General features: G+C 45.6%; 1 protein-coding gene across 5 annotated transcripts; it reads left to right on the top strand.

Moving 5' to 3' along the window:
• The first annotated feature begins 5,550 nt into the window (after positions 1-5,550).
• On the top strand, positions 5,551-9,848 carry DAZAP2 (DAZ associated protein 2). Of its 5 annotated transcripts, XM_044915406.1 has the most exons (5): positions 5,749-5,851; positions 6,891-7,009; positions 7,421-7,479; positions 7,546-7,666; positions 8,401-9,848. In XM_044915406.1, the coding sequence occupies exons 1-5, from the start codon at positions 5,839-5,841 to the stop codon at positions 8,527-8,529; spliced, it is 441 nt and encodes a 146-aa protein (XP_044771341.1). In that variant the 5' UTR covers positions 5,749-5,838; the 3' UTR covers positions 8,530-9,848. The 5 variants fall into 5 exon arrangements, with proteins under 5 accessions (XP_021560607.1, XP_044771341.1, XP_044771342.1 ...); XM_021704932.1 differs by having other exon boundaries at positions 5,551-5,851; positions 7,421-7,666; XM_044915407.1 differs by lacking the exon at positions 7,421-7,479 and having other exon boundaries at positions 7,517-7,666.
• The last annotated feature ends 22 nt before the right edge of the window (positions 9,849-9,870 follow it).

The following is a 9,870-nucleotide window of genomic DNA, read 5'->3' as shown; positions in this document are numbered from 1 at the left end:
ATGTGCCCCTTCGAATCAGTATTTTTGTATCCTTTGGGTAAATACGTAGTAGTGCAATTGCTGGATCATAGGGTAGTTCTATGTGTATGTTTAACTTTTAAAGATCCTGCCATACTGTTTTCAAAGTGGTTGTACCATTTTACACTCTTACCAGCAGTGTGTGAGAGTTCTAGTAGCTCTACATTCTAACACTTGAAATATTCAGGCTTTTTATATTAGCCATTTAAATAGGTGTGCTAGCACGGTTTTAATTTTTTACTTGGTAAACATTCACACGGTTAAAAATTTTAAAAAACATTTAAAGGTATACAGTGAAAAGTCTCACTTTTGCCTCCGTCTCCCCATGCCAACCAGTAACCACTTCTATAGGTGTCTTGTGTATTCTTTCAGAATTTCTTTACTCAAACGCTAATGAATATTCTTGGTTTTCCTGCTCTTTTACAAAAGGCATCATGCTAACCACACTGTTCTGAACCTTTTTTTATTAAAAAAAAATATTTTGCAGAGCTTTTTCATTCTTTGTTACAGCCACACAGTATTTAACTGTATGGACGTACTAAGATTTATTTTACTAGTTCCCTATTGATGGACATAAGGGTTATTTCTTTTTAAAAAATATTTTATTTATTTGAGAGAGAGAGAGGGAAAGAGAGATTGAGAGAACGAGTGGGAGGAGGGGCAGAGGGAGAAGCAGACTCCCCAGGGAACAGGGAGGCCACTGTGCAACTCGATCCCAGGACCCTGGTATCATGATCTGAGCCGAAGGCAGACGCTTAACCAACTGAGCCACCCAGGCACCCTGGACATACGGGTTTTTTCTAGTCTTTTGCTATTACAATGCTGCAGTGAACACCTTACACACAGTGTTTCTCATGAGTGCAAATATATCCGTAGGGACCATTTCTAGAAGTGAGGATAGTGGGACTCAGTCGGTTAAGCATCTGCCTTCGGCTCAGGTCATGATCCCGAGATCCTGGGATCAAGTCCCACATCGAGCCTGCTTCCTCCTCTCCTTCTGCCTGCCGCTCCCCGTTTGTGTTCTCTCTCTGACAAATGAATAAAATCTTAAAAAAAAAAAAAAAAAGTAGTGGGGATGGTACTGTGTAGTTTTGATAGATATTGCCAAATTAACCCAATAGGAGTTGTGCCAATTTATACTCCCACCATCAATAAATTAGATTGTAGTCAGAGAAAGACAAATACCATATGATTTCACTCATATGTGGAATTTAAGAAACAAGACAAAGAAGCAAAGGAAAAAATTAAGAGAGACACACAAACCAAGAAGCAGACTTAATTACAGAGAACTGATGGTTACCAGAGGGGAGGGGTATGGGGGGATGGGTGAAATAGGTGATGGGGATTAAGGAGCGCACTTGTTTTGGTACCATCTAGTGTTGTATGGAAGTGTTGAATTACTATATGTACACCTGAAACTAATATTACACTGTATGTTAACTAACTGGAATTAAAATAAAACTAAACCCCCCCCCCCCAAATAAATTAGTGTGTTTATTCACAGCACTGCAAATAAAGTTAGCAAATGTTTGGATTTTACCAATCTGATAATGGTGTTTGTGTGGTTTTAATTTGCCTTTTTCTTATTAAGAGTGAAGCTGAACATCATTTCATATGTTTAAAAGCCATTTGTATTTCCTTTTCTCTGAACTGTGTAAATGTCATTTGCTACTTTTTCTAATGGCTGGTCATGTACTTACTGATGTCTGTGAGTTCTGGGACAGGGAGATTAGCCCTTTGTGATACAAATCGCCACTATCTTTTCTCTAATTTGTCATTTGTCTTTTCACTTTATGTAGTTTTCATCCCTGACATTAATTCTCTTAATTAATTCTGGACACATTAATCCTGAGTATTAGTCCAGTTGTTTCTGCCTCCTAAATAGTTCTGGAATGCTGCCCTCCTTCTTTCTACCCCCTGCCATTTCCCTGGGCCAGTCTGCCATCATCACTCACTAAAATTACTACTTGGTATTCTAGCTCTCCCAGATGTATTTCCACTCCTGTCCCCTTATAATCTAGTCTACATTTTGTAGCCAGAAAGCTATTTCTAAAATAAAAACAGGATCATGTCACTTTTCTGCTTAAAACTCTTCAGTGGCTAACCAGTGCCCTTAGTTAGAATCCAATGTCTTAAGATCGGATCCTCTTTAAGCTCCAAGGTCCCCTGCATGGTCTGGCTCCTGTTTCTCTCTTTACCATCATGTCTTACTAGACCTCACCTCTCATTCCATGCTCCTGCTATACTGAACTGTTTTCGCGTCCTCTCTTTCCATAAGCTCTCTCATTTCCAGGCGTTTGCATAAGCTGTTCCTTCTTGGAGGAATTCCCTTCGCTTGCTAAACTTCCACTCAGCCTTCAGATTTCCTATCCAACATCACTACCAGCAGGAAGCCCTCCCTGAGCCCAGTGGAAGAGATTAGGAGCACACCCCCTACTGTCCTTATGTCAGCGCTAGTCACATTACGTTATGGTTATCTGTTTACTTTAGGTAGACTAAGTTCTGGGAGGGTAGGGACTAAGCCTGCTTCTTCACTACTGTTTCCCTAGTGCCTATCACAGGGCCCTGCACATAATAGGTGCTCAATAAATAGTTGCTAAATTAATTCAAGAAAGGATGTCTGATAAATGACTAAATGAACATTTCATCTTGGTGGGGGAACCCAGGAGAAGGGGAAGGAAATAGAAACGTTCTCGACTCCTGTCCAAGAAAGTAGCCAGTTGCTCCTTAATCCACCTGCCAGAGAAAACAGTGGTTTGTGACCCTTCCATTTCTCTTGGTAACCTCATTTGGCTCTGCCCTCGCTTGCTTTATGCCCAGGTCCCAGAGTGATAAGCAAAATAACTAACATCTGTAGAGGAGGCACTGACCAATCTGAGGGCAACTTGCCTTAGCTGGAGCTAGGTCCTGGGTTGGGGTGGGTTCCAGTGGAGGGCCAGAGCAGAGAAGTGTACTTGGGGAGACGGTTTGGGGCAATGGCTCTTTACCATCCAGTAGAAGTATCTGAATTTTTTTTTTTTAAGATTTTATTTATTCATTTGAAACAGAGATAACAGAGAGCGAGCGAGAGCATGAGCAGGGGAGAGGCAGAGGGCAAGGGAGAAGCAGGCTCCCCGCCGAGTCAGGAGCCAGACGTGGGGCTCGATCCCGGGACCCTGGGATCATGACCTGAGCCGAAGGCAGATGCTTAACCATCTGAGCCACCCAGGCGCCCCGAAGTATCTGAATTTTTAACACCTGGTAGGGCCTGACCAAAATTTACAACCCGATTATCAGCTCTGCCCATTTCCCCTCTGTCCTCAGACTTCCCTTTGCTCCTTTCCTTCCCTAAAACAGACTGTAGAGTTGGAGGTGACGCAAGGATTGTGTGACCTTTTTGGCAGATGATGAAACCTTGGGAGGCAACAGATTTAAAAACAATGTAAACAGGGGCGCCTGGGTGGCTCAGTTGGTTAAGCGACTGCCTTCGGCTCAGGTCATGGTCCTGGAGTCCATCCCGCGTCAGACTCCCTCCTCAGCAGGGAGTCTGCTTCTCCCTCTGACCCTCCCCCCTCTCATGCTCTCTCTCTGTCTCATTCTCTCTCAAATAAATAAATAAAATCTTTAAAAAAAACAATGTAAACAGATTAAACAATGTAAACAAATTAAAAACAATGCTTGTAAAGTCACAAACCTGAGTTTGAATACTGGCTTTGCAGCTGTGTAACTTAGTTCAACTACTTCTCTGAAATACAGTTTCCTGATCTGCACCTTTCCTCAGTCTGCGATGGACAATGGATTACATCTGTAAGGTCACCTGTGCAGCATCTGATTAATAACTAGTCTGGGATAAGTGGGAGCTGAATAGATGAAGACCAAAGTCAGGTGGTGACAGAGTGAGAACCAGAACTAGTATCTTGATTTAGGGGCCACCTCTTACACTCTCATTGACACGAACTGCTTTAGTCAACACAATTAGAGGGTCCCCACAGGCCACAGAGAGAAATAAGGAAAAAAACCTTTCCTAGGTTCAGTCCTTTATTTTCTGAAGCCTTGAGCATGGGGTACGGGTTAGGATAGGTTAGTGACTTCTCCAGTTTCAGGCTTTGTGGTGGAATCAATTTAGGATCTGATTTGGAAAAGTTAGGATACAGGGAAGATTTGTTCTGATCTGACCTTCAAGGATTTACTCACTCCTTTACCAACCAATTACTGATTGCAAACTTCATGCTAAGAAAAGTACAGGGCTCTGGAGATACAGGTCTACTAAAACACAATGGTTTTCAAGCTGTGGGTCCTGACTTGTTAGTGGGATGAGAAACCACAACCAGATCTGAAAAAAATAAACACGAGAATAGGAAATACTACAGTGCACTGTACGTTGCAGGATAAGTACTAGGTCAAAAAATTTTGTTATAAATGTGTGTGTATGCTGGGTCATGATTTAAAGCGTAGCATTGTGGATTGTGGTCCAAAAAGTTTGCAAGCCCGGGCACTAGAAGGTGAACTTCAAGAGAGCAAGGGCCAGGGGCACCTGGGTGGCTCAGTCGTTAAGCGTCTGCCTTCGACTCAGATCATGATTCCAGGGGTCCTGGGATTGAGTCCCACATTGGGCTCCCTGCTCAGCGGGAAGCCTGCCTCTCCCACTCCCCCTGCTTGTGTTCCCTCTCTCGCTGTGTCTCTCTTTGTCAAATAAATAAAATCTTTAAAAAAAAAAAAAAGAGAGCAAGGGCTTTGTTTTGTTTTAGAACAGTGCGTGGATCTGTGTTTCACAAATAAGCTGAATGAGTGAATGTCTAACACTATGCTGCCTTCAAGAAGATTAGAGTCAGAAATACAGGAAAAGGTAAATAATAGACTTTTCAATACTAGTATTAGTCTGAACCAAATTAAAAATGTCTTGTTGAGTTCCATCTCTGTACTTGCACACAGGAGGCATGTTTTAAAATGAAGGATGTAAGGAAAACCTTAATTGCTGCCCTCAAGGATGGCATCTTTGCCCTTGAGGACAATTAGGTTAGGGGCGAGACGAAACAGAAAATATACACAAGGCACCATACAGCTCACCTGTAACAAGTACCAAAGGAAGGGCAGGGCCACCAGCACTCCCTGGGTAGCGCGAGTGTGCGGGTTTTCGAGCTAGCTGCCGTGGAGGACACAGCAGAGCACGGCCTGCCTTTTGGTAAGAAAGACAGCGACCCAAGTAAATAACTGGAACCTGTCGGTGGAACAGACAAGGCAGCGAAGTTTCCACCCATGGTCTACCTCAGAAAACGACAGATGACAGCCGGACTGGTAAAATAAATCTGGACGGAGCTGAGGCTTATGTCGGGCTTCGTAGAAGGGAAACGGCGCGATAGGTCAAGGTTTGGGGAGCATGTTTCAGTTAGAGAAGTAATTAGAAATCCCTGCCCCTTGTGGAAAGGCTGTCAAGGTGAGGTGACCTTGAGCTGCAGCGCGTAGGTGTAAAAAGGTTCCGGGGAATGGTTTAGCGGTTCTGCCTCCGAGCGCCCAAGAGAGGAAAAAAAAAAAAATCCTGTTTTGAGACAATACCTGTATTTGGTTTTCTTCCCGTCGTAGGACGCGGGTGGGGGTTGGAAGACAAGACCCAAGGGGCGGGGCCAACGCTCGAGTAGGCGGGACCACGCGAGCCCACGAGAGCCCTTCCTCTAGCTACTGGAGACCGGGCGGAGGGGCGGGGTTTCCGGTGGTAGCGGCACTCGGGCTTCGGGTGACGCTAGGCGGACGAATCGTCACGTGACACGGAAGTGACTACGAACAGGAAGAGGACGAAAAAAATAACCGTCCGCGACGCCGAGCCGAACCGGACCAGCAGCCACCATGAACAGCAAAGGCAAGGACAGCGGGCGGCTGGGGTCGTCGGGGGGAATCGTGCTAGCCTGGAGCGAGTGGGCCCGGAGCCCAGGGTCGCCAAGCGCTAGGCTTGGGGCGAGCTGCGCCTCGGTCCTGGGCCAGCTGCAGTCCCGGGGGCTGCTCCAGACGCCTTCGTCATCCTCGAACTACGGCTACTCGCTCCTTCCCGGCCCTTTCCTCCTTAAACTCTGTGGCGCAGTTTGGAGCTGCGGGCTCGGGTGGAGGGGTGGGGGGGGGCGGAAAGGCTTGTCATGATGGGCATCTGCAGGAGCAAATGGGGAGCTAGAGCAGGGATTTGGGTAGGCCAATGGAGCGCCGGCGGAGGCGGGGCGCCGCGCTCCGGAACCAGAGGCTGGAGCCCGGGCTTAACTAGTGAGGTGCCGGCGCTGGTGGGCGGGCCGGGGGGCCAGAAGGGTCTCTCTCCTCTTTCCTTCGATGGCGGCCCGAAGTTCTCCCGGTTCCTGTGATTGTACTAGTGTCTGGCAGAACACGATCCTCAGCTGTTTTTTAGGACATTTCCCTTTATCTTCTCTCGAGTCTGACGAGTCTGAAGGTTCACTTCCACCACTCACTATTTGGAAGTCGACCTTGAGTAGGAATCTATGGGGCAAATCATCATAACCACTGTGACTTAACGAGGTCGTGGGCAGTTACACTAGGCTTGTGAAAACCACCCAGAGCGGAGGCAGGATGTACCTCCCATTGGTACATTGGCAGGAACGGGTGCCCAGACCTGCCCTGCATCCATGGAGAAACTTGGGTCCAGCGAGACTTTCCCTTACACCAGTATGCTAATGGGAAGAGCGCCTTTTATGGCCAGTTAGAATCCACCATCTTCGTGTGTAGGTGGGATAAGTGTGCAAAGAAAATGCTTATTTTCTTGGCCTCAAAAATCAGGCCCTCCAGAGCAGTCTGTTTACAAATCTGCTTGCTGCCACTAGGTTAGCTACCCAATATGCACTGCCCCATTTTGGTGGCTCTGTATAGTAGGCAACGTGCATTTTCGTCTTGTTTTCCAGGTCAATATCCAACGCAGCCAACCTACCCTGTGCAGCCTCCTGGGAATCCAGTGTACCCTCAGACCTTGCATCTTCCTCAGGCTCCACCCTATACTGATGCTCCACCTGCCTACTCAGAGGTGCTTCCAGTTTACTAGACTTGAACTGAATCTCTTGGATCACATTTTCAGTCTTTAGCTAAGCCTGACTCCACATATTTATTTACTCTCCACAAAGAGGAGAGAGTGCTCACATGAATAGTCTGAAACACTGTATACTTCAGCAGTTTCTGTTGGGGTTGAGAAGGCATTATCTGATTATTTTATGTTTTTTGGCACAGGCTGAGGTTAAGAAGATGAGTTTGCGTTCCTTGAGCCTAACATTAGCTATAGCAGGAAGTGACCCAGGAGAATACTGAATGGCAGCGGAAAGGCAGTTTGTGTAACTCACAGTGTAATCTGCACAAGGAGAATGAAGAATTGACTCATGAACGAGATCTAAAATTGGAATGTCTTAAAGTAACCCGTTCCCTTCTCTTCTCCCTCTTCTAGCTCTACCGTCCGAGCTTTGTGCACCCAGGGGCTGCCACAGTCCCCACCATGTCAGCTGCATTTCCTGGCACCTCACTGTACCTTCCCATGGCCCAGTCTGTGGCTGTTGGACCTTTAGGTTCCACAATCCCTATGGCTTATTATCCAGTTGGCCCCATCTATCCACCTGGTTCAGCAGTGCTGGTGGAAGGAGGGTATGATGCAGGTGCCAGATTTGGAGCTGGGGCTACCGCTGGCAACATTCCTGTGAGTATGACCTTACCAGAAAAACTCAGCTCTTGTGTATTTTCACTTTCTGAAGAGATTACATATTCATCCTTTCACCGTCCCTGGATAATAGCTGTGGCATTAGTGTAACCACCAATTTCCAGTAGTCAGGCAGAAAGCAGATGAGGGGGCAGGAGAACTATGGAAAGTCAGTAGCATCTGGTACATTCCCTCGGGTCTGAGTTAACCAGATTCCTTTGTTTTCCTATCTTAGGAGTCCTGTCTGCTGCCTTTTCAGTTCCAGTTTGGTACTGGTCTAGTAATATTCCTTATTCATTCCATAAGCATTTACTTCAGATTTGCCATCAGCATGGCATTCCATCGGGAAACAAGATGATTAAAACTGGAGAAAGCGTTGTCCCTATTAAGTAGCATTTGGAAAGATGCTAGAGGTTGTAGTTTGGTTTCCTGCTTAGTTCGCCCATGTATAAGAGTTAGAGCCCAAATGGTCCTTGCTAGGGCCATCCACTCAAAACCATATGCCTGAAATGAGGTGAGAACGCCTTTGAGTGAGTGGTAGGCTCTTTCCTGTTTGTATCTTTGGGTTCACAGAGAATACAGACCTGCTTTACAACCCAAATTGGTGGCAGGACTAGCTTTAAGATGCGATTGGTCAGCACATTGCCATCTTCCTAACGGATCCTGTTTCACTTGTGTCCGTTTCCCTTGTCTCAGCTGCCCTATGCCCAGTCAACCTTGTCTTTTCCTTTCAGCCTCCACCCCCTGGATGCCCTCCCAACGCTGCTCAGCTTGCAGTCATGCAGGGAGCCAATGTCCTTGTAACTCAGCGGAAGGGAAACTTCTTCATGGGTGGCTCAGATGGTGGCTACACCATCTGGTGAAGAACCAAGGCCACCTCTGTGCCGGGAAAGACATCACATACCTTCAGCACTTCTCACAATGTAACTGCTTTAGTCCTATTAACCTGAAGTTGCAGTTTAGACACATGTTGTTGGGGTGTCTTTCTGGTGCCCAAACTTTCAGGCACTTTTCAAACTTAATAAGGAACCATGTAATGGTAGCAGTACCTCCTTAAAGCATTTTGAGGTAGGGGAGGCATCCATTCATAAAATGAATGTGGGTAAAGCAGCCCTAAGGATCTTCCTTTAATTCCTCTGGAGTAATACTGTACCATACTGGTCTTTGCTCTTAGTTAATAAAACATCAAATTAGGTTTGGAGGGAACTTTGATCTTCCTAAGAATTAAAGTTGCCAAATTATTCTGATTGGTCTTTAATCTCCTTTAAGTCTTTGATTTCTATTACTTGTTATAAATGAAACGCATTAGTTGTCTGCCTTTCCCTCCTTTCCATCCTTTGCCCCATGTCCCACCCTCACCTCTAGTCTCTTCCAGTTCCTTCCCGCCAATCTCCATTGAATCAATGGTGCAGGACAGAAAGCCAGTCAGACTAACTCCCTTCTCTCCTTGCACTTGTCCCACTTGCCATCTCTTAACTAGTCTTTCACAAGGATCCTCTGAAACCCCGTCTGTGCCCCAAGCACAGGCCCCATTACTTCTGCTTTTGCATCTCCTCAGGCAAAAGTGGAGGGTGCCTCTTGGACCCTCCTCATAGGTTGTTTTTTCATCCATGAACCAAACCCCAATTTGCTTCGGTGCCAGAAAAACAGAGCTCTATTTGAACAAAGGGTATCAATGCAAACTGTACTATAAACAGGTTTGTTTAAAATGTGGGGGCAAGGAGGAGGATGCATTTCAAAAGCCTGATGACGTCAGAGCCAAATTAGGGGAGGTTTTCCCATCCAAAAATTGGTTACTGTTGATTGTCAGAGTACCTGATGTAAGCCCTCATGGCTCCTGAGAATTCCTCAGCTGGGTTAATGGGGTCATGTTATGAATCCCTCACTACAAAATGACTTGAGTCCAGTGAAATCTCATTAGGGTTAAGAATATTTCAGGGATCCTTAATATTTTGATTTTTGTTTTCTGAAATTGGATTTTATTTTATTTTATAATTTCAGTTCATCTAAATTTTGTGTTCTGTCCATGTGATGTTTGACTGTACCATTGACTGTTATGGAAGTTCAGCGTTGTATGTCTCTCTCTACACTGTGGTGCACTTAACTTGTGGATTTTTTATACTAAAAATGTAGAATAAAGACTATTTTGAAGATTTGAATAAAGTGATGAAGTTGCATTACACCTCACTTCAAGGATTCTTTAC

This window comes from Neomonachus schauinslandi, chromosome 5 (assembly GCF_002201575.2).
Source record: "Neomonachus schauinslandi chromosome 5, ASM220157v2, whole genome shotgun sequence".
NCBI classification, from domain to species: Eukaryota; Metazoa; Chordata; class Mammalia; order Carnivora; family Phocidae; genus Neomonachus; species Neomonachus schauinslandi.
Note: the sequence above shows the minus strand (reverse complement) of the source record. Positions and strands in the feature narration are given on the sequence as shown.